General features: G+C 44.1%; 1 protein-coding gene across 6 annotated transcripts in view; it reads left to right on the forward strand.

The window, feature by feature from the left end:
* Positions 1-25660, forward strand: part of LOC139275958 (uromodulin-like 1) — a 425626-nt gene that overhangs the window by 343440 nt on the left and 56526 nt on the right. For all 6 annotated transcript variants that reach the window (XM_070893210.1, XM_070893209.1, XM_070893213.1 and 3 more), the window contains 7 exons: positions 454-673; positions 4433-4573; positions 9372-9506; positions 15126-15383; positions 17667-17924; positions 23715-23849; positions 25076-25333. In XM_070893210.1, the coding sequence (XP_070749311.1) occupies positions 454-673; positions 4433-4573; positions 9372-9506; positions 15126-15383; positions 17667-17924; positions 23715-23849; positions 25076-25333 (1405 nt within the window). The remainder of the gene's footprint in view (positions 1-453; positions 674-4432; positions 4574-9371; positions 9507-15125; positions 15384-17666; positions 17925-23714; positions 23850-25075; positions 25334-25660) is intronic.

Raw genomic sequence — 25660 nt, forward strand, 5'->3', positions numbered from 1 at the left:
TTACCAGATTTAATTAATTCAATTTCACAACTAACCGCAGTGGTTTTTGATTTCATATCCTTCGGGTTACTCTAAACACCAGACTACCCTACTCCAAACTCGGTGCCTTAAATGGGAACCTCACACTGCAAAGCATAAAATTAAACACAATGAAGATGTAAAGTCTTTACTCTATAGTATGAAACTACACGAGGCACATTCCAGGGACAAGGCCACTCTGTGACCTTAACTCTTTATTACAGGACTCCAGAAGTGATGACCCTGTGTGGGACCTCCTTTTATATACCTGTGTGATCAGGTAAGGAGTGTCTCCCACAAGTTCACACCCTGTGGTCAAGGTGTGCATCTGAGTTGAGTGTATATCGTAATACAGTGGTGTTACATTGTCGTTACAATCATGATAGAAGAAGTAAAGGATATTCCCAAAAGTTCTCAAGATATTTTTCTTTTCAGGTTGAAAAATCCCTTCCGCCAACAATCCATTGCTTGTACCAAAATGGGAAAATTCTGGTCCGTATAAAATCTCTCAGCTATGGGAGCAATGTGGTGAACTTCGAAATTGTTATTGATCAAGGAATTAAACTCAGTGTCTGGAATGTATCCTCTGCTCTGATCACCTCTCTTTATAATAGCTCTGTCTTTGAGTACGACCACAACAGCACCTCCATTTCAGGTAAGTGGACTCCTCAGATGATTAGACTTGGAGCTTGTACTGTTAGAAGGTGGCAAGGCCTTCTTAACTAATATTAATCTGATGCTCTCCTGGCTGGCCTCCCATCTTCCAGCCTCTTAAGCTTGAGCTCATCTGCGGCCCATGTCCTAACTTGGACAAAGTCCCGTTCACCCATCCCCTGTTCTCACTGACCTACCTTAGCTCCTGGTCCGGCAGCGCCTTGATTTTAAAATGCTAATCCTTGTTTTTAAATCCCTTCATGGCCTCCCTTCCCTATCTGTGTAACCTCCTCCAGCCCCACAACCATCCAAGATCTCTGCACTCCTCCAATTCTGGCCTCTTGCATGTCCCCGATTTTCATCGCTCCAATATTGGTGGCCGTGCCTTCAGCTGCCTAGGCTCTGGAATTCCCTCCCTAAAACCTCTCCGCCTCTCTATCCTCCTTTAAGACACTCCTTTAAGCCTACCTTTTTGACCAAGCTTTTGGTCACCTGTTCTAATATCTCCTTATGGGGCTCGGTGTCAAATTATTTAACGCGCTATATTAATGCAAGTTGTTGATGTTGATATTGATGATGATGATTGATTAAAGTGATCGGTGGATGTGGTGTTGCAGATCACTGGAGCTCCTGGTCTAAACTGCACTGATTAAGGAAGAAACATTAGACAGATAGTCCTTTCTGGGCTGCTCTTCCAGTTTCCCCTTTGACACTTCAGTAGCCCTGGGAGAAGGTTAGGCTACTTGACCTCTCAGCTGTATCAGGTGCAGGTGGCCTAAGGAGACCAGCGGGAATTTGGGAGAAAAGTAGAAGAATTCTGTGCCTCGAGAGCATAACATAAGGAAGTATGGAATGAGAAAAGATCATTCCTGCAAAGACCTTGTCCAATTTGCAATATCATGACCACCTCCTGACTTATTGGGTGGAGGGGGCGTGGAATTTGTCCTGGGTGCTCATGTAAGACAAAAGGGTAGTAGGGGGGTTCAGCTGCCTTGTTCACACACTGTCCGATTTTGGTTTCTATTGGCCTGGATCGTGCCTGCAATTCCCCTTGTATTGAGTTGAGGATCACAGTGATTCCATAAGGGAGGCCACAGGGAGGAAATTCAAAGGATCTTTTTTACCCCGGGCTGTTCTCAAGCACCTCTTTTTTTAATGCAGAGCTGGTTAGCTCAGTTGATTAGAGTATGGTGCTAATCATGCCAAGGTCGCGGGTTCAATCCCCGTACTGGCAAATTACCCTGTCTGATGGCGTCTTTGCGTAAAAACAAAGCTTATTTTTTCCCGGCACAGGCACGATGGGCTGAATGGCCTCCTTCTGTGCTGTGTCATTCTATAATAATGGACCATTATAGATTGCGACTGGCAGAAATTGTTTGCGTGCTTGTAAAAAACAACAAAGGCATATGAGATAATAATGTTGGTGCCTCTTTAAATGACAACGCAAGCGCTGGTCTTTTGCGAATCCTTCCTGAAATTTTCATCCCTTCTCTCCTGAAGGACCTGCCTTGTACTGATGTTTGGTTCCACAGGAGGAGGTGCCAATCTCTGGTACCTTGGGCCAAGTGACCATTCTTCATGTGTGAATCTAATCAGCGAGCGTTAACATGTTATTCAATCACAAGTGGTATTAAAGCCTGATCCTAGCTGCACTTGTATCACTTATGTGCAGTGTGGAGGTCACTGGATAGAGATGATGGGGTTAGATTTTCAATTTGCCACCAGGGCATAACACTAGTAATGTGGATTGGTCGCCCATTATAGAAATTGCCCGATCTTCATTTCTGCTGAAATCAACCCCGAGGAATCCAGTCCTGAATGGTGGTGGACAATTAAACAACTAACGGAAGGAGGAGGCTCCATGAATATCCCTATCCTCAATGGTGGTGGAGCCCGGCACGTGAGTGCAAAAGACAAGGCTGAAGCGTTTGCACCCATCTTCAGCGGATGGTCCATATCGGACTTCTCCTGAGGTCCTCACCATCACAGAAGCCAGTCTTCAGCCAACTTGATTCATATCAAGAAAGGCTATGGGCCCTGACAACATCAAGGCTGTCATGCTGAAGACTTGTGCTCCAGAACTAGCCATGCCTCTAGCCAAGCTGTTCCAGTACAGCTACAACACTGGCATCTACCCGACAATGTGGAAAACTGCCCAGGTATGTCCTGTCCACAAAAAGGACAAATCCAATCTGGCCAATTACTGCCCCATCACTCTACTCTCAATCATTAGCAAAGTGATGGAAGGTGTCATCAACAGGGCGATCAAGCAGCACTTACTCACCAATAACCTGCTCACTGAGGCTCAGTTTGGGTACCGCCAGGACCACTCGGCTCCAGACCTCATTACAGCCTTGGTCCAAACATGGACAAAAGAGCTGAATCCCAGAGGTGAGGGGAGAGTGACTGCCCTAAACATCAAGGCAGCATTTGACCAAGTGTGGCATCAACTGAAGTCAATGGGAATCAGGGGGAAAACTCTCTGCTGGCTGGAGTCATATCTAGTACATAGGAAGGTGGTTGTGGTTGTTGGAGGTCAATCATCACAGCCCCAGGACATCGCTGCAGGAGTTCCTCAGGGCAGTGTGCTAGGTCCAACCAGCTTCAGCTGCTTCATCAATGATCTTCTCTCCATCATAAGGTCAGACGTAGGGATGTTCGCTGATGACTGCACAGTGTTCAGTGCCATTTGCAACCCCTCAGATAATGAAGCGGCCTATACCCATATGCAGCAAGACCTGGCGACATTCAGGCTTGGGCTGATAAGTGGCAAGTAACATTCGCACCACACAAGTGCCAGGCAATGACCATCTCCTACAACCGAGCATCTAACCACCGCCCTTGACATTCAATGGCATTACCATCACCGAATCCCCCACCATCAACATCCTGGGGGGGTTTCCATGGACCAGAAACTTAACTGGACCAGCCACATAAATAATGTAGCCACAAGAGCAGGCGAGAGGCTGGGTATTCTGCGGCGAGTGTCTCACCTCCTGACCCCCCAAAGCCTTTCCACCATCTACAAGACACAAGTCAGGAGTGTGATGGAATACTCTCCACTTGCCTGGATCAGTGCAGCTCCAACAACACTGAAGCTCGACACCATCCAGGACAGAGCAGCCCGCTTGATTGGCCCCCCATCCACCACCTTCAACATTCACTCGCTCCACCACCGGCGCACCGTGTCTGCAGAATGCACCATCTACACGATGCACTGCTGCAACTCACCAAGGCTTCTTCGGCAGCACCTCCCAAACCCGCGACCTCTACCACCTAGAAGGACATGGGTAGCAGGTACACGTGACTCTGCAAGTTCTCCTCCAAGTTACACACCATCCTGACTTGGAAGTTAATCGTTATTTCTTCATTGTCACTGGGTCAAAATCCTGGAAGACCCCCGCTAACAGCACTGTGGGAGCATCTTCACCACACGGACTGCAGTGGGTCAAGAAGGTGGCCCACCACCTTCTCAAGGGCAATTAAGGACGGGCAATAAATGCCGGCCTTGCCAGTGACTTCTACATCCCAGGAACAAATACTAAAAGATGGGAAGGAAATTCCTGCTGATTTTTCTCCTGGGGCACTGAGGTCAATTGTCACCCTGGTCATGATCAGTTGACACCATATTGAAAGGTGTGCATGTGGGGCTGAGCTCCACGTTGGTAGTGCATGAGACATTGGAAGCTAGTGGTGTTTAAGCTGTAACAGTGATGAAATTTAACTGCGTTAAATAGTTTATAATTCTCTATCACTTTAGATGTTAACGAATGCACCTCACCTACTTACAATGACTGTTCGCCTCATGCAATGTGCAAAAACATTGAGGGGTCCTACACCTGCATCTGCAGCGAGCGTTACAGAGATGTGAATCCAGCCTGGCCTGGTAGATCTTGCGAAGGTAAGACCTGAATTGCTGGAACAATTAGTAGGGGGTTTAAACAGAGTTTCTGATGTGGACTGCATCACAGAATCTTAAACACTATAAAGAGGCGCTTGGAAAGGGGTGCGCTAACTCTGACCCTCAGTCACCTGCAGTCCCCCCTCCCAACCCACACCCCTCCCCCACCCACTCCGAAGCCTGGCATTCGAGCCCAAAAAAAACAGGCAATTCTGTCCTACTTGTCTCTGCATTTCCTCTTTCCTGGTCTCTTTTGTGGAGGTTATGTGGAGGTTGAGAAAGGTATTTTTGTGACAAATCTCTACATGATAAGTTTCCTGGCACCATCGTAGAATCTTACAGCACAGACGGAGGCCTTTCGGCCCATCATGCCTGTACCGGCTCTTTGTAAGAGCAATCCAATTACTGCCACTCCACCTGCTCTTTTCCCCAATCGTGCAAGAGAAATTTGGAAAATCAGACTAATGGTGAACTCCTGGTGATAATGTTTTGTTAGTTTTGGCTCTTCATTTGTGGTTTCAAAATTTTGATCTGGGAGAAATTTTATCAGCTAAACATGAACATTGGGAACCTTCAATTAATCGGGTTCACAAAATACTCCTAACATGCCGACTGGGAGCACCGCACACACTTTGCTTACAAATGGTTGTCCTTCAATATTTTTACATTGTCAGAGGACCTTTAAAGTTGCAATCACTGGGCAATACTGTGCAATAGTGGAGTGGTTATGTTACTGGTCTAGTATTCCAGAGTGGAGTGGTTATGTTACTGGTCTAGTATTCCAGAGGCCTGGGCTAATAATCTAGTGTATGTGAGTTCCACAGTTTTAGAATTTGAATTCACTTTAAAAAAAACTCTGATATCAGTAAAACTAACCATGAAGCTGTTGGATTGGTGTATAAACTCAACTGGTTCACTCATGTCCTTTAGGGAAGGAAACCTCCCAGCCTTATAAATGGTTGTCCTTCAATACTTTGAAGGTCTGGCCTATATGTGACTCCAGATCCACACCAATGTGGTTGACCACCCTCTGAAGTGGCCTAGCTAGCGGATCAAGAAGAAGGCCCACTACCATATTCTCAGGGCAACTAGGGAATGGGGATGACAAATAAAATCTGTCAACACCCATATCCTGAAAACAAATGTAAAAATTGCCTGTAAAATTACCTGTAGTGTATTTGCTTCATGGGTTCTTTGCTTAAGAATTCACAGCTACATATTTGCTGTGAAGAACTAGCTGGTTTATTAGCAAAGGTTTAACAATCAAACTGAACACTACTGGTTCATCCACCAGGCTCACAACTGCACGCCTCATCGTGGAGAACCTGAACTCAATTAACTGGGGTTTTATTGAGTCTTGTGAACATCACAAGAGTTGGCTAAGCCACTCACAGTGCAAACGCTCCACAAGTCTATTAGCATGCTCACAGGTACATACATAGAATCATAGAAGTTTACAGCACGGAAGGAGGCCATTTCAGCCCATCGTGTCCATGCCGGCCAACAGGTTACGGCACTTCAAGTGCACATCCAAGTACTTTTTAAATGTGGTGAGGGTTTCTGTCTCTACCACCCTTTCAGGCAGTGAGTTCCAGACCCCCACAACTCTCTGTGTGAAGAAATTTCCCCTCAAATCCCCTCTAAACCTTCTACCAATTACTTTAAATTTTCGTCCCCTGGTTGTTGACCCCTCTGCTAAGGGAACTAGGCCCTTTCTATCCACTATATCTAGGCCCCTCATAATTTTATACACCTCAATGAGGTCCCCTCTCAGCCTCCTCTGTTCCAAGGAAAACAAATCCAGGCTATCCAATCTTTCCTCATAGCTAAGATTCTCCACTCCCAGCAACATCCTCGTAAATCTCCTCTGTACCCTCTCCAGTGCAATCATGTCCTTCCTGTAATGCGGTGACCAGAACTGCACGCAATACTCCAGCTGTGCCCTAACCAATGTTTTATACAGTTCAAGGATAACCCCCCTGCTCTTGTATTCTATGCCTTGGCTAATAAAGGCAAGTATTCCGTATGCCTTCTTAACCACCTTATCCACCTGGCCTGCTACCTTCAGGGATTTGTGGTCATACAATCCAAGGTCCTTTTGTTCCTCTACACTTCTCAGTGTCCTACATTTAATATGTATTCCCTTTCCTTGTTAGCCCTCCCCAAATGCATCACCTCATACTTCTCTAGATTAAATTCCATTTGCCACTGTTCAACCAACCTGACCAGTTGATTGATATCTTCCTGCAGTCTACAGCTTTCTTCTTCATTATCAACCACACAGCTGATTTTAGTGTCATCTGCAAACTTCTATATGCAAGTCTAGATCATTGATGTATATCACAAAAAGCAAGAGACCCAGTACTGAGCCCTGAGGAACCATCCTTCCAGTCACAAAAACACCCATCAACCATTACCCTTTGCTTCCTGCCTCTGAGCCAATTTTGGATCCAACTTGCCACTTTACCCTGGATCCCATGGGCTTTTAGTTTTGTGACCAGGGTAGGTAGGGCCAATTAAAGACCATGGGGGTATTCTGTGTGTGAAGGCGGAAGATGTGGGTATGGTTCCTAATGAATACCTTGCATCTGTTTTCACAAAAGAGAGGGGCAATGCAGACACTGCTATCGAGGAGGAGGAGTGTGAAATATTACATGAAATAAATATAGTGAGAAAGGAGGTATTAAGAGGTTTAGCAGCTTTGAAAGTGGATAAGTCCTGGATGAACTGTATCCCAGGCTATAAGTGAAGCAAAAGAGGAAATAGCAGAGGCTTTAACCATCATTTTCCAATTCTCTCTGGCTTCAGGTGTGGTGCCAGAGGACTGGAGGACCGCTAATGTGGTACCTTTGTTCAAGTAGGGAGAAAGGGATCAACCGAGTGGGAGTGCCATGTGGGATCTTATCAAAAGCTTTGCTAAAATCCACATACACTACATCATACACTTTGCCCTCATTGACCCTCCTGGTTAGCTCCTCGAAAAATTCAATCAAGTTAGTCAGACACAACCTTCCCTTAACAAATCCGTGCTGACTGTCCTTGATTAATCCGTGTCTTTCTAAGTGAAGATTTATCCTGTCCTTCAGGATTTTGTCCAATCATTTTCCGACCACTGAGGTTAGGCTGACTGGCCTGTAATTACTCGGTTGATCCCTTTCTCCCTACTTTAACAAAGGTACCACATTAGCAGTCCTCCAGTCCTCTGGCACCATACCTGAAGCCAGAGAGGATTTGAAAATGATGTTTAAAGCCTCTGCTATTTCCTCTTTTGCTTCACTTAATAGCCTGGGATACATTTCATCCAGGCCTGGGGACTTATCCACTTTCAAAGCTGCTAAACCTCTTAATACCTCCTTTCTCACTATGTTTATTTCATGTAATATTTCACACTCTTCCTTCTCGATAGCAATGTCTGCATTGCCCCTCTCTTTTGTGAAAACAGATGCAAGGTATTCATTAGGAACCATAGCCACATCTTCCGCCTCCACACACACATTACCCTCATGGTCTCTAATCGGCCCTACCCTTTCTTTAGTTATCCTCTTGCTCTTAATATATTTATAAAACATCTTTGGGTTTTCCTTGATTTTACTTGCCAAGAATTTTTTATGCTCTCTCTTTGCTTTCCTAATATCCCTTTTAATCTCACCCCTGGACTTTCTATACTCCTCTAGAGTCTCTGCAGTATTTAGCCCTCGGTATCTGTCATAAGCCTCCCTTTTTTTTCTTTATCCAATCCTGTATGTCCCTAGACATCCAGGGGGCTCTAGATTTGTTAGTCCCACCCTTTTTCTTTAAGGACACATATTTGGCCTGAACCCTTCGAATATCCTGCTCTGATACTGATTTACCTTCAACTAGCTATTTACAGTCCACTATGGCCAAATCATCTCTCAGCTTAGCAAAGTTTGCTTTTCCCCAATTTAGAACTTTTATTCCTGGTCTATCCTTATTCTTTTCCGTAACTACCTTAAATCTAACTGAATTATGGTCATTAGCTCATAAATGCTCTCCCATTGATACCCCTTCCACCTGCCCAGCTTCATTCCCTAAAACTAAATCTAGAGTTGCCCCTCCTATGTTGGACTTGCTACATACTTGCTAAAAAAGTTCTTTTGAATGCATTTTAGGAATTCTGCACCCTCCATACCCTTCACACTAATTTTATCCCAGTTAATATTAGGATAGTTGAAATCCCCTACTATTACTGCCCTATAGTTTTTTCACTTCTCAGAAATTTGCTTACATATTTGATCTTCTATCTCCCTCTCACTGTTTGGGGTTCTATAGTACACTCCCAGCAGTGTGATCGCCCCTTTTTTGTTTTTCAGTTCGACCCATATGGCCTCATTTAATGATATATCTAACGTATTATCCCTTCTCACAGCTGTAATAGTTTATTTAATCAATACTGCGACCCCTCCCTTTTTACCCCCCTCTCTATCCTATCTGAAGATCCTGTAACCAGGAATGTTGAGCTGCCATACCTGCCCCTCTTTTAGCCATGTCTCTGTAATAGATATAATATACTCCAAAGTGTCTACCTGTGCTCTCAGCTCATTTGCCTTATTCGCTATACTCCTTGCATTGAAGTATATACCATTTAGCTCAGCCAGACCTCCTTGTTGTCTACTTTCTAGCCCTTGTTTCATCTGTCCTTCAAATTCACGTTCTACATTTTAGCTTTCCAATTCCAGCTTTACTCCCCTCCCTACTGAATCTATTCTCAGGTTCCCATCCCTCTGCCAAGTTAGTTTAAACCCTCTCCATTACATTACCTAACTGCATTTTTTGACAGAAACCACTATGACCGTGCTGACTCCCACATCCACCCAGAGACAATCTTCTACTGTCTTTGCCTCTGCGATGATCACCTATGTGAATGGCCCTGGATTTCCAGCTGGTTTTCCATATTCAGAAGTGCCTCTCTGTGGTATGTGATCCTCATTATATCTGCTCAACATTTAGTTTTATTGCTATTGTCGGTTAAGATCCTTTATTGTGAATTGACGGCTCTTTGGCAGATTTTGGGTTTAAGAATGGAACGATATTCTCGTGTATTGTAGAGACAGTGCTCATCATTTTCAAACTGTTTCTATACAGCTCAGCTTAAGTTCTAGGGAGGTTGGCTGTTAAAGTGTAAATGTAAACACACACACACACACACACAAAGGCCTTTATTACAAAAGGATTTGAGTACAAAGAGTAAAGACATCTTACTGTAATTATATAAGGCCCTGGTGAGACTGCACCTGGAGTATTGTGTACGGTTTTGGTCTCCTTACCGAAGGAAGGATATATTTGCCACAGAGGGAGTGCGACAAAGGTTCACCAGACTGATTCCTGGGATGGGGGAATTGTCCTATGAGAAGGGATTGAGTAGACTAGGCCTACATTCTCTAGAAGAATGAGAGGTGATCTCATTGAAACATACACCAATTCTTACAAGTTTGACAGGGTAGATGCAGGGAGGAAGTTTCCCCTGGCTGGTGAGTCTAGAACCAGGGGTCAGTCTCAGAATAAGGGGTCAGCCATTTAGGACTGGATTGGGGAGAAACATCTTCACTCAGAGGATGGTGAATCTCTGGAATTCTCTACCCTAGAGGGCTGTGGATGCTCAGTCGTTGAGTATATTCAAGATAGAGATCGATAGATTTTTGAATATTAAGGGACTCAAGGGATATGGGGATAGTACAGGAAAGTGGAGTTGAGGTAGAAGATCAGCCATGATCTTATTGAATGGTGGAGCAGGCTTGAGGGACCGAATATGTTACTCCTGCTCCTAATTATTATGTTCTTATGTTATGTTCTTATGATATGGCGATCAGGAGGGAAGTTGAGCTTGACAATCAGCCATGATCTTATTGAATGGTGGAGCAGGCTCGAGGGGCCGTATGGCCTACTCCTGCTCCTAGTTCTTATGTTCTTATGTTTAAACACATGCACAGAGTAGCATTTACTTCATTTTGGCTTATAAATGAAAAATGGCGATGGAGATTTGCTAGTTATATAATCAAAATTGTACATTACTGAGCACTTCCTGTCCATTATACTGCCTGGTTACACTTCCTGTGTCACATCCAAGTATCAACAGATTTATTCTATGCACATTTCTCGCAGCTGATTGACATATATGCAAATTTATTTCAATTCTCTTTAACAAAAAAAGATTAAATTCTTTCGAGTGTAAATGGAAAAACTTCAATTTCCAACACAAAATTAGCATAGAGGTCACAGGGATGGATTTTAACTCCCTGGAGGGAATCCGTGAGAGGTGGGAGACTCGACAGCCTTCCCACCTGGGAGTCTGTGTGAGCCTCAGCTGATAGCCGACATGGACACGATGGGCCGAAATGGCCTCCTTCCATGCTGCAAACCTCTATGATTCTATGATTTGAATGTCCGGACCTCATTTACAACCTGCTGTTCAGCTGAAATAGACAGGAAGCAGTAGCTGGGCGGTTTCACGCTGGTTATAATCGCGGGAACCAGACAAGGTAAGTGGGTCGGGGGGAGACATGGCTGTAGAGAATGGGGCCACTTGGTGGATGGGAAGGGGTAAGGGCAGAGCCCAGGGCAGCAGGGCCCCAGACTTTCCTTGTGGGGATGGAGTTTGGTAGCACATGGTTATGTCACTGGACTTGTAATCCAGAAGCCTGGACGACTAGAGACATCTGGAGACATGAGCTCAGATCCCACCATTGAATTTAAATTAAATAAATTAAATAAATCTGGAATAAAAAAACTAGTATCAGTAATGGTTACCATGAAACTATCGGATTGTTGTAAGAACCCATCTGGTTCACTATTGTCCTGCAGGGAAGGAAATCTGCCACCCTTACCCGGTCTGGCCTATATGTGACTCCCGCCCCACAGCCCTCTGAAATGGCCGAGCGAGACACTCAGTTGTATTCAAGAAGTTAGCTCATCTTCTCGAAGGCAATTAGGGATGGGCAATGAATGCTTGCCTTACCAGCGACGACCACACCCCGTGAATGATGAAGAAAAATCATTCAAGCTCCTCCTGGCACCACTAAGGAGAGTTCTGTACCTTGAAGCGCTTCCTCTCCTTCCCCATCAGGTTATACTGAGAAATGCGCCCAAGATGGGTGCCCTGCTCAAGACACTGTAAAAATGCCATTGGGGTCCTATTGATGTCATAGGACATGTTATCATATATTAAGAGGCTCCTACTTGAGTCAGTTGAACATTTTTCCCACCTAAAAAATAGGGCCCATTTAAGGTGCCGGCATTGGGGGTGTATTTCAGGGCATCTTGGCTACCCCAGAAATTCATGATAAAGCCCAACAGGATCAATGCCTGATCAGAGGAACCAAAGGTGCTGTAGCGAGTCTGATGTAGATCTCAAAGATTGCTAGAAAGACAGTAATCGACCCCAGTAAGACTGGTTATATTTTAAGTTCTGATCCTTTGCCCTCTGATTTGTAACCAATAAAATATGGCGCCATTTTCCTTTGGCCCTTTAACAACAACTTGTATTTATATAGCGCCTTTAACGTACTAAACTGTCCCAAGGTGCTTCACAGGAGTACTATAAGACAAATAATTTGACACTGAGCCACATAAGGCAAAATTAGGACAGATGATCAAAAGCTTGGTAGATTTTAAGGAGTGTATTAAAGAGAGAAAGGCAGGTAGAGAAACAGAAAGGTTTAGGGAGGGAATTCCAGAGCTTAGGGCCTAGGCAGCTAAAGGCACGGCTACCAATGGTTGAGTGATTATAATCAGGGATGCTTAAGAGGGCAGAATTAGAGGAGCGCAGATATCTCAGGGAGTTGTGGGGCTGGAGGAGATTACAGCAATAGGGAGGGGCAAGGCCATGGAGGGATTTGAAAACAAGGTTGAGAACTTTGAAATTGAGGCGCTGATTAACTGGGAGCCAATGTAGGTTGAGCACAGGGGTGATGGTGAACGGGACTTGGTGCGAGTTAGGACATGGGTAGCCGAGTTTTGGATGACCTCAAGTTTACGCAGAGTAGAATGTGGGAGGCCAGCCAGGAGTGCATTGGATTAGTCAAACCTAGAGGTAACAATGGCATGGATGAGGGTTTCAACAGTGGATGAGCTGAGGCAGAGGAGCCAACGAGCAATGTTATGGAGGTGGAAATAGGCAGTCTTAGTTATGCTGCGGATATGTGGTCATTAGCTCATTTCAGGGAGTAATATGGCATCAAGTTTGTGAACAGTGTGGTTCAGCCTCAGACAAATGTTAGGGAGAGGGATGGAGTCAGTGGCTAGGGAACAGAGTTTGTGAGGGGGAAATGAAAATAATGGCTTCAGTCTTGCCAACATTTAATTGGTCATCTAGTTCTGGATGTGGGACAAGCAGTCTGACAATTTAGAGACGGTGGGGGAGTTGAGAGAAGTGGTGGTGAGGTAGAGCTGGGTGTCATCAGGGTACATGTGGAAACTGACGCTGTGTTTTCGGATGATGTCACCAAGGGGCAGCATGTAAATGAGAAATAGGAGTGGGCCAAGGATAGATCCTGAGGGGACACCAGAGGTAATGATGCAGGACTGGGAAGAGACGCCATTGCAGGTGATTCTCTGGCTACGATTAAATAGATAAAAATGGAACCAGGTGGGTGCAGTCCCATCCAGCTGGACGACGGTGGAGAGGCGTTGGAGGAAGATTATGTGGTCAATCGTGTCAGAGGCTGCAGAAAAGTCAAGAAGGATGAGGAGGGATAGTTTACCTTTGTCACAGTCTTAAACGATGCCATTTGTGACATTGACGAGAGCCGTTTTGGTACTGTGGCAGGGAGGGAAATCTGATTGGAGGGATTCAAAAATGGAGTTGCGGGAAAGGTGGGCATAAATTTGGGAAGTGACAACACGTTCAAGGACCTTGGAGAGGAAAGGGAGGTTGTAGATGGGGCTGTAGTTTGCAAGGACGGAGGGGTTGAGGGTTGTGTTTGTGAGGAGAGGGGTGATGACGGCAGATTTGAGGGGGAGGGTGACAGTATCCGAGGAGAGAGAACCGCTAATAATAGCAGTTAACATGGGAGCCACAAAAGGAAGTTGGGTGGTCAGCATTTTGGTGGGAATAGGGTCAATGGACAAGATAAGCACGGAGAGGTCATGAGGGGAGATGAGAGAGAAACTGGAGAAAGATGCGAGGTCAGGGCTAGGGCAGAGGTGAACCTTGGAGGAAGTTTGGCTGGGTGGGCTAGGGGAAGGAAGGGAAATGGTCTCAACCCCAGGTATAGGTATACCTGTTGGAGCGGCAAGACGTCACTCTGACCTCTGGCATCTCTTTGATGCCTCTGTTGCACCTTTTAGAGGTGGAACCTGGCCACTTTGACTACGTAAATGATCTCATCTCTGGGATTTGGAACTTGGTCAACATGGGGCACAAAGAGAGTCGCAAATCTTATCGCCCCACCTTCTGGGGGCAGAGTTGGATCCAGGAATTTTTGGACCTACTCAAACTTGTCTAAACAATAACCAGCTTCATTTTCTTTTTTTTGGTGTTGTTTTCAAGAGCACAAATGTGTAACCTGGTCCCTCTGCCATTCCTGAGCAAGTCCAACAGCAGCTTGGAGACTATTCCCCTGATTTACCCAACTGTTTGCTCAGTCCATCACCATGGCTGTATGTCTAACACTGGCGTTGAGAATTTTGAACCAACCGCTGTCACAGCATCAAATCCTGCATACCAAGTCACACGTAACTTTCTTCCTTTATATAAAAGAGAAAAAGGAAGACTTGCATTTATATAGCGCCTTTCACGACCTTGGGACCTCCTAAAATACTTTACACCCAATGAAGTATTTTATGAAGTGGATTCACTGTTGTAATGTGAGAAACGCGGCAACCAATTTGCACACAGCAAAGTCACACAAACAGCAATGAGATAATGAACAGATAATCTGTGATTACTGATGTTGGTTGAGGGATAAATGTCGGCGAGGACACCAGGGCTAACTCCCCTGCTCTAGTTTTGAAGTGTAGTCACTGTTGTAATGTAGGAAACAAAGCAGTCAATTTGCACACTGCAAGCTCCTACAAACAACAATGTGATAATGACCAGATAATCTGTTTTTGTTATGTTGATTGAGGATAAATATCGACTAGGACACGAGGGATAACTCCCCTGCTCAGGACCTGAGAGGGCCTTGGTGTAAGGTCTCATCCGAAAGACAGCATCTCCAACACTGCAGCACTCCCTAAATACTGCACTGGGAGTGTCAGCCTGTGGAGTTATGCTCAAGTCTCTGGAGTTGGACTTGAATTTACAACCTTCTGACTTGGAGGCGAGAGTGCTACCCACTGAGACATGGCTGACATCATAGTTATTGCCACGGAAAATTACTCTGCAATGAATCATAAAACCCTAGCAATTTCTGCACAGAAGGATGCCATTCAGACTAGTTAACTCCCCAAATAACTAACTACGTATTACTAGAATTTCATATAACAATGCCTGAACATGATAAAGGTACCTTCATAACGCACCATGCTCCTCATGCTCCCAACTTGAAGATGTGTGGTGCTGACGTAATATTTGTTTAACTCATTTTTTCAACAGTTCCGTCCCCAGTTGTCAATTTGACTGTTTCCAAGGTCACCGGCAGAAGCTTTCAAGTGACGTGGACAACAGATACCAGTGAAGAGCAGATATTTATTGTGCAGGTGCTAAGGAACAAAATCACAGTGAATGAGACAGAGACACAAGAAATGGAATGGACAGCACCAGGATTGGAGCCTGGGACAGAGTACACTGTGAGCGTCATGTCGAGAGCCTGTGACCAAGAGAGCATTGCCAGGGAGCTGAATGTAAAAACAGGTAATATTACAAGGGTGAGAAATACTGCCAGTTATCTGGGCATATAATGGCCCTTTAGATGTAAGAACATAAGAATATAAGAATTAGGAGCAGGAGTAGGCCGTACGGCCCTTCGAGCCTGCTCCGCCATTCAAAAAGATCATGACCGATCTTCGCCCTCAACTCCACTTTCCTGCCCGATCCCCATATCCCTTAATTGTGCTAGCATCCAAAAATCTACCTCAGCCTTGAATATACTGTGGACTGAACATCCACAGCACTTGAGGCAGAGAATTCCAAATATTTACACCCCACTGAGTGAACAAATTCCTCCTCATCTCAGTCTTAAATGGCTGACCCCTTCTCCTGAGACTATGTCCCCTAGTTCTAGATTACCCCACAAGGGGAAACAACCTATTCGCATCTACCCTGTCAATTCCCCCTGCCGAATCTTATATGTTTCAATGAGTTAAATCAATCATGTATGTGGATTGGCAATCAATTGGCATTCATTTCTTCCCATTAGAAGAAGCAAAGGTTTATTTGACATACCTGGACCTGATGGCTTGTATCCTAGGGTCTTAAGAGAAGTAGCGGCAGGGATTGTGGATGCATTGGTTGTAAATTTACCAAAATTCCCTAGATTCTGGGGAGGTCCCAGCAGATTGGAAAACTGCAAATGTAACGCCCCTATTTAAAAAAGGAGGCAGACAAAAATCAGGAAACTATAGACCAGTTAGCCTAACATCTGTGGTTGGGAAAATGTTGGAGTCCATTATTAAAGAAACAGTAGCAGGACATTTGGAAAAGCAAAATTCGGTCAGGCAGAGTCAGCGTGGATTTATGAAGGGGGAGTCATGTTTGACAAATTTGCTGGAATTCTTTGAGGATGTAATGAACAGGGTGGATAAAGGGGAACCAGTGGATGTGGTGTATTTGGATTTCCAGAAGGCATTTGACAAGGTGCCACATAAAAGGTTACTGCACAAAATAAAAGTTCATGGGGTTGGGGGTAATATATTAGCATGGATAGAGGATTGGCTAAGTAACAGAAAACAGAGAGTCAGGATAAATGCTCTGATTGGCAATCAATAACGAGTGAGTTGCCGCAGGGATCAGTGCTGGGACCCCAACTATTTACAATCTATATTAATGACTTGGAGGAAGGGACTGAGTGTAACAGAGCCAAGTTTGCTGATGATACAAAGATGGGGGGAAAAGCAATGTGTGAGGAGGACATAAAAAATCTGCAAAAGGACATGGACAGGCTAAGTGAGTGGTCAAACATTTGGCAGATGGAGTTGGAAAGTGTAAGGTCATGCACTTTGGCAGAAAACAAATCAAAGGGCAAGTTATTATTTAAATGGAAAAAGATTGCAAAGTGCTGCAGTACAGTGGGACCTGGGGGTACTTGTGCATGAAACACAAAAGGATAGTATGCAGGTACAGCAAGTGAACAGGAAGGCCAATGGTATCTTGGCCTTTATTGCAAAGGGGGATGGAGTATAAAAGCAGGGAAGTCTTGCTACAGCTGTACAGGATAGTGGTGAGGCCACACCTGGAATACTGCATGCAGTTTTGGTTTCCATATTTACAAAAGGATATACTTGCTTTGGAGGCAGTTCAGAGAAGGTTCAGTAGGCTGATTCCGGGGATGAGGGGGTTAACTTTTGAGGAAAACTTGAGTAGGTTGGGCCTCTACTCATTGGAATTCAGAAGAATGAGAGGTGATCTTATCGAAACTTATAAGATTATGTGGGGGCTTGACCAAGTGGATGCAGAGAGGATGTTTCCACTGATGGGGGAGACTAGAACTAGGGGGCATGATCTTAGAATAAGGGGCTGCCCATTTAAAACTGAGATGAGGAGAAATTTCTTCTCTCCGAGGGTTGTAAATCTGTGGAATTCACTGCCTCAGAGAGCTGTGGATGCTGGGTCATTGAATAAATTTGACAGAGATAGACAGTTTCTTAAACGATAAGGGGATAAGGGGTTATGGGGAGTGGGCAGGGAAGTGGAGCTGAGTCCATGATCAGATCAACCATGATCTTATTGAATGGCGGAGGGGCCGTATGGCCGACTCCTGCTTCTATTTCTTATGTTCTTCTGTTCTTATTTCTTTAAGCGAGTCTTACTGCCACTGACCTTAAATTTTTCTTAGTATATATTTTGTATTTAGTGATAATGGTGCTCTTGGTAGCAGAGAGTGGAAAGGGGAAATGCAAAGTAATGTCACCCTCATGTTGATGACCACTTAGCTGGGCCGTGCTGACTCACCATTTCTTTAATTCACTTTTTCAACAGCTCCTTTTCCGGTTAACAACCTGACTGTCTCCAAAGTCACCAGCACCAGTTTTCATGTAACTTGGAGAACAGAGGACTATGAAGAGCAGACATTTATTGTGCAGGTGCTGAAGAATGACAGCATCGTGAATGAAACAGCCACCTTGGAGCTGGAGTGGACCGTGTTAGGATTGGAGCCTGAGACCGAGTACACTGTCAGCGTCATCTCCAGAGCCTGTGAAGATGAGAGCACTGCCGCAGAGCTGAGTGTAAAAACAGGTAATAGTACAAGGGCTGGGAAATATTTCTAATAACCTCTATATGTAATCGTACTCTGTGAAGGCAATAGTGCAAGGTAGCGATAGGGGTAATGATAACCAGAGTGCTAAAGGAAGGGACAGAGTGTATAAACATGAGAGTACATCAGAAAGTGAGGTCAAAGTAGGGAAAAAGTGGTAAAAAGACAAAATTAAAAGCTCTTTATCTGAATGCACACAGCATTCGTAACAAGATAGATGAGTTGACGACACAAATAGAAATACATGGGTATGATCTGTGAGCCATTTCAAAGACATGGTTACAAGGGAACTGAATATTCAGGGGTATTTGCCTTTTCAGAATAATAGGCAGAAAGGAAAAGGAGGTGGGATAGTTCTGTTAATAAAGGGTGAGATCAGTGCAGTGGTGAGAAATGATATCGGCTCAGAAGATCATGATGCAAAATCAGTTTGGGTGGAGATAAGAAATAATAAGGGAAATAAGTCACTGGTGGGAGTAGTCTACAGGGGCTCTAACAGTAGCCACACTGTAGCACAGAGTAAAAATCAAGAAATAATGGAGTATTGTAAGAAAGATAAGGCAATAATCATAGGTGATTTTAATCTTCACGTTGATTGGACAAATTAAATTGGCAAAGTTAATTGCCAATTTAATTTGACAAATTAAATTGGCAAACCGAGTTGAGAAGGAATTTCTTCTCCCAGAGGGTTGTGAATCTGTGGAATTCTCTGCCCAAGGAAGCAGTTGAGGCTAGCTCATTGAATGTATTCAAGTCACAGATAGATAGATTTTTAACCAATAAGGGAATTAATGGTTACGGGGAGCGGGTGGGTAAGTGGAGCTGAGTCCACGGCCAGATCAGCCATGGTCTTGTTGAATGGCGGAGCAGGCTCGAGGGGCTAGATGGCCTACTCCTGTTCCTAATTCTTATGTTCTTATGTAAGTTAGCCTTGAGGATGGTTTCTTAGAATAATACGTTGTGGAACCAACCAGGGAGCAGACTATTTTAGATCTGGCAATGTGTAATGAGACTGGATTAATTCATAATCTCATAGTAAAGGATCCTCTGGGGAAGAGTGATCATAGAATGGTAGAATTTCAACTTCAGTTTGAGGGTGCGAAAACTAGGTCTCAAACTAGTGTCCTGAAGTTAAATAAAGGCAATTACAAAGGTATAAAGGCAGAGTTGGCTAAAGTAGACTGGGAACATAGATTAAAGGGTAAGATGGTCGATGAGCAGTGGCAAACATTTAAGGAAATGCCTGATGAGCATGACAGTCCACCTCACCAGAGAGAGGAAGAGGAGGACAGGGAGGCGGACACTGACATCGGGCCAATCAGGCCCCCGCCCCGCTGTAGACCGCATGAAAGGGCTCTTGGTGGCATGGTAGGTTCTGGGGGAGGTGGGACCAGTACAAACCGGACGGTCTGCACCTGGGCAGGACCGGAACCAATGTCCTAGGGGGAGTGTTTGCTAGTGCTGTTGGGGAGGATTTAAACTAATATGGCAGGGGGATGGGAACCAATGCAGGGAGACAGAGGGAAACAAAAAGGAGGCAAAAGCAAAAGACAGAAAGGAGATGAGGAAAAGTGGAGGGCAGAGAAACCCAAGGCAAAGAACAAAAAGGGCCACTGTACAGCAAAATTCTAAAAGGACAAAGGGTGTTAAAAGAACAAGCCTGAAGGCTTTGTGTCTTAATGCAAGGAGTATCCGCAATAAAGTGGATGAATTAACTGTGCAAATAGATGTTAACAAATATGATGTGATTGGGATTACGGAGACGTGGCTCCAGGATGATCAGGGCTGGGAACTCAACATCCAGGGGTATTCAACATTCAGGAAAGATAGAATAAAAGGAAAAGGAGGTGGGGTAGCATTGCTGGTTAAGGAGCAAATTAAGGCAATAGTTCGGAAGGACATTAGCTTGGATGATGTGGAATCTATATGGGTAGAGCTGCAGAATACCAAAGGACAAAAAACGTTAGTGGGAGTTGTGTACAGACCTCCAAACAGTAGTAGTGATGTTGGGGAGGGCATCAAACATGAAATTAGGGGTGCGTGCAATAAAAGTGCAGCAGTTATAATGGGTGACTTTAATATGCACATAGATTGGGTGAACCAAACTGGAAGCAATACGGGAGAGGAGGATTTCCTGGAGTGCATAAGGGATGGTTTTTTAGACCAATATGTCGAGGAACCAACTAGGGGGGAGGCCATCTTAGACTGGGTGTTGTGTAATGAGAGAGGATTAATTAGCAATCTCGTTGTGCGAGGCCCCTTGGGGAAGAGTGACCATAATATGGTGGAATTCTGCATTAGGATGGAGAATGAGACAGTTAATTCAGAGACCATGGTCCAGAACTTAAAGAAGGGTAACTTTGAAGGTATGAGGCGTGAATTGGCTAGGATAGATTGGCGAATGATACTTAAGGGGTTGACAGTGGATGGGCAATGGCAGACATTTAGAGACCGCATGGATGAACTACAACAATTGTACATTCCTGTCTGGCGTAAAAATAAAAAAGGGAAGGTGGCTCAACCGTGGCTATCAAGGGAAATCAAGGATAGTATAAAAGCCAAGGAAGTGGCATACAAATTGGCCAGAAATAGCAGCGAACCCGGGGACTGGGAGAAATTTAGAACTCAGCAGAGGAGGACAAAGGGTTTGATTAGGGCAGGGAAAATGGAGTACGAGAAGAAGCTTGCAGGGAACATTAAGACGGATTGAAAAGTTTCTATAGATATGTAAAGAGAAAAAAGTTAATAAAGACAAACGTAGGTCACCTGCAGTCAGAATCAGGGGAAGTCATAACGGGGAACAAAGAAATGGCGGACCAATTGAACAAGTACTTTGGTTCGGTATTCACTGAGGAGGACACAAACAACCTTCCGGATATAAAAGGGGTCGGAGGGTCTAGTAAGGAGGAGGAACTGAGGGAAATCCTTATTAGTCAGGAAATTGTGTTGGGGAAATTGATGGGATTGAAGGCCGATAAATCCCCAGGGCCTGATGGACTATATCCCAGAGTACTTAAGGAGGTGGCCTTGGAAATAGTGGATGCATTGACAGTCATTTTCCAACATTCCATTGACTCTGGATCAGTTCCTATGGAGTGGAGGATAGCCAATGTAACCCCACTTTTTAAAAAAGGAGGGAGTGAGAAAACAGGGAATTACAGACCGGTCAGCCTGACATCGGTCGTGGGTAAAATGATGGAATCAATTATTAAGGATGTCATCGCAGTGCATTTGGAAAGAGGTAATATGATAGGTCCAAGTCAGCATGGATTTGTGAAAGGGAAATCATGCTTGACAAATCTTCTGGAATTTTTTGAGGATGTTTCCAGTAGAGTGGACAAGGGAGAACCAGTTGATGTGGTATATTTGGACTTTCAGAAGGCTTTCGACAAGGTCCCACACAAGAGATTAATGTGTAAAGTTAAAGCACATGGGATTAGGGGTAGTGTGCTGACATGGATTGAGAACTGGTTGTCAGACAGGAAGCAAAGAGTAGGAGTAAATGGGGACTTTTCAGAATGGCAGGCAGTGACTAGTGGGGTACCGCAAGGTTCTGTGCTGGGGCCCCAGCTGTTTACACTGTACATTAATGATTTAGACGAGGGGATTAAATGTAGTATCTCCAAATTTGCGGATGACACTAAGTTGGGTGGCAGTGTGAGCTGCAAGGAGGATTCTATGAGGCTGCAGAGCGACTTGGATAGGTTAAGTGAGTGGGCAAATGCATGGCAGATGAAGTATAATGTGGATAAATGTGAGGTTATCCACTTTGATGGTAAAAACAGAGAGACAGACTATTATCTGAATGGTGACAGATTAGGAAAAGGAGAGGTGCAACGAGGCCTGGGTGTCATGGTACATCAGTCATTGAAGGTTGGCATGCAGGTACAGCAGGCGGTTAAGAAAGCAAATGGCATGTTGGCCTTCATAGCGAGGGGATTTGAGTACAAGGGCAGGGAGGTGTTGCTACAATTGTACAGGGCCTTGGTGAGGCCACACCTGGAGTATTGTGTACAGTTTTGGTCTCCTAACCTGAGGAAGGACATTCTTGCTATTGAGGGAGTGCAGCGAAGGTTCACCAGACTGATTCCCGGGATGGCGGGACTGACCTATCAAGAAAGACTGGATCAACTGGGCTTGTATTCACTGGAGTTCAGAAGAATGAGAGGGGACCTCATAGAAACGTTTAAAATTCTGACGGGGTTAGACAGGTTAGATGCAGGAAGAATGTTCCCAATGTTGGGGAAGTCCAGAACCAGGGGACACAGTCTAAGGATAAGGGGGAAGCCATTTAGGACCGAGATGAGGAGGAATTTCTTCACCCAGAGAGTGGTGAACCTGTGGAATTCTCTACCACAGAAAGTTGTTGAGGCCAATTCACTAAATATATTCAAAAAGGAGTTAGATGAAGTCCTTACTACTAGGGGAATCAAGGGGTATGGTGAGAAAGCAGGAATGGGGTACTGAAGTTGCATGTTCAGCCATGAACTCATTGAATGGCGGTGCAGGCTAGAAGGGCCGAATGGCCTACTCCTGCACCTATTTTCTATGTTTCTATGTTTCTATGTCTATAATTCCCTGTTTTCTCTCTCCCTTCTTTTTTAAAAAGTGGGGTTACATTGGCTACCCTCCACTCGATAGAAACTGATCCAGAGTCAAGTTTGAGCAGGTTAGGCTTATAATCGTTGGAATTTAGAGAAATGAGAGGTGATCAAAGTATAAGATTTTGACAGGGGTTGACAAGATAGACGCAGAGAGGATGCTTCCCCTTGTGGGGACTAGGGGGCATAGTTTCAGAATAAGGGGTCGGCCATTGAAAATGGAAATGAGGAGGAATTTCATCTCTCAGAGGGGTGTGAATCTTTGGAATCTGTCCCAGCGAGCTGTGAAGGCTGGGTCATTGAATATATTTAAGATGGACAAAGACAGATTTTTGAGCGATAAGGGAGTCAAGGGTTATGGGGAGCAGGCAGGGAAGTGGAGCTGAGTCCATGATCAGATCAGCCATGATATTGAATGGCGGAGCAGGCTTGAGGGGCCAAATGACCTACTCCTGCTCCTATTTCTTATGTTCTTTTGTTCTTATGTGAACGTAGAGTGATAGTATCTGTGGGTTGTGAACGAGGTGATCTGTTTTGACTTTCAAAGCAGATGAGCAAAAGCTCATCATCGGTTGTGTTCCCAAGGAAGATCTCACTCTCAGTGACTTTGCTGTTTGGTTCTTCAATTTGACTTTGTTCTAATTAATGTTTCTGCAGATATGTTTATGTCTTTGGCAGAAGTGGACCTTCTAATACCTCTGACAATGGTGGAAGTGTAGTCTAATCTAACAGATTATAAAGTGTTTCTTGACATAGACAGGATGGTCTCTGAGGAATATGGTATCATCCTGACTTATGATATATAATCAAACATTTATGCTACTATTTCTATTACGTTTTGCCTATGTACATAGTCTTTAAAATTGCCAGATATAGTTAACCTTGCAAGGTCTCAATTTCTCATCCTGGGGAACAGACTTGTAAATGCTCTACTCTTTGCAGGACAATCTTTATTGCCCTATATCTCTTGCAAATATTAATAAAAATTAAATATATTCCAAATAAATACGGCAAATCTGATTTGTGCTGCAATGATGTTATTAATCACTATAAAGAAGTTGCATGTGATTGCCTAGTAGTGTTTAGCGCATGGTGTATAGCCCCTTAAAGCTATGATTACTTGTCAGCCTTGTTACTAACAAGTTACAGCTATCTGTTAATTCTTAATAGGCACCATCTTTGCCGGATCAGCTTCTACACATAGCCCAATTCAGTCCGGAAGCAGATTTATCTCTACAGTGGCCATCTACCTGAACAGTTCCAGATTCCCACCTGGCTTCCCTTATGCAGAAGTACCTCCATGCTGTATGTAATAGTCATTGTATCTTCAGTCTCACTGGTACTGTATTGCTAGATATATCCTGTGAAGTGTACTATGTGAAAGAGTGATAGAAGCAGATTGAATCATAACTTTCAATGGGGAATTGGATATATATTTGAAAAGGAAATGAAATTGCAGGTCTATGGGAAAGAGCAGGGGAGTGGGACTAATTGGATAGCTCTTTCAAAGAGCCGACATAGGCATGATGGGCTGACTGGCCTCCTTCTATGCTGTAAGATTCTATCATTCTATGAAATGAATGCCAGTCACCCTTCACACAACAAAAGGGGCTGTATGCCCTACTCAAATACGGGTTGAATTTCCACAGGCTTCTCTTGATTTTCCACCGTAATTCAATGGAAGATATCCGGAAACTCCGGATGAAAGTCGCAAACGCCTTTTGAGCCATTTCTACAAAATTTCCACGGATTTTCCGCCATAGTGATGGCAGACAATTAGGAGAACCCCTGGAGAAATCCAACCCCATAATCTTGTAAAATGGAAATTCAGCAGATCCAATGCATGGGTATCGATGACAACTGTATCTTGGAGTCTACCACAATCTATCAAAATTGGTAAATATTTGTGTGAATGTAATATTGTATGTTGTAAAGTTGTAGAATCCTTTTCACCAATTAGGTCAGAGAACCAGAGACCACTTGCATCCCAGCACTTTATTGGATCAGATTCCTGAGCCCACTCTCTCTTTACCCTGTCCATTCAACAAACCAGATCTCAGAATCATGTCACCAGGAGCCAATCAAATCTCTTGAAATATCTTTGTAATGGCATTTCTGATTGGTTCAGTCATAAAGATGACTAACCACATTCTACCACAAATTCAAGTATATATCCAAATTCCCTTTTAAGTTATTGAACTTGCATGCCAGATTGTCAGAACTCGCTCTGTAAAAACATTTCTCCTCATCTCCTCCCTGGTTCTTTTGCCAATTATCTTAAATCTCTGTCCTTTGGTTCCAATTCTCCTGGTAGTGGAAATAACTTTCTCTCTATCTACTCTATCAAAACCCTTCATGTACTTATCAATACTGAAAGTTGTTTAAGCAAGAATAATTATTATTGTAACATAAATTAACAAAGCTGGTGGTATGATTACGCGATTGTATTACTCTCCCAGTGCCCGCATTCAGGTAACTATGTAGCTGTTTTGTGTTGGCTAATTGTTTTTTATAACTTGTGTCTTCAATAGCTCCTTCCCCAGTTATAAACTTGACTGCTTCCAACATGACCACTGGCAGCTTCCACCTAACATGGACAACAGACACCTATGAAGAGCAGATATTTATTGTGCAGGTGTTACAGAATGATAGCATCGTAAATGAAAACGAGACCCTGGAGCTGGAGTGGACCGTGTCCGGATTGGAGCCTGAGACCGAGTACACCGTGAGCGTCATCTCCAGAGCCTGTGAAGATGAGAGCACTGCCGCAGAGCTGAGTGTAAAAACAGGTAATAGTACAGATTATACTGTTAAGATATAAACATTTATGGATTGAAGAATCAAAGCTGTCTGTGTTTGATATTCAACATTTTTCATCTGGTATGACCATTCATAGAAACGGAATTAGTAAATATTTTGTTTCAAATGAATTTTTCTTATTTGTAGTGCTCCTGTTGGATATTGTTCTGATCAATGTTCTCTGACTGGACAGTTTGTTTTTGTACCTTCGAGTCCTGTGACTTTGCTAGAAAGTTTCTAAAAGGTTGAAATAGAGTGCTCCACAATCCAACAGATTAACAAAATACCTTTAGACACCAGGACTTATTTAAAGTTCC

This window comes from Pristiophorus japonicus, chromosome 11 (genome assembly GCF_044704955.1).
Source record: "Pristiophorus japonicus isolate sPriJap1 chromosome 11, sPriJap1.hap1, whole genome shotgun sequence".
NCBI classification, from domain to species: Eukaryota; Metazoa; Chordata; class Chondrichthyes; family Pristiophoridae; genus Pristiophorus; species Pristiophorus japonicus.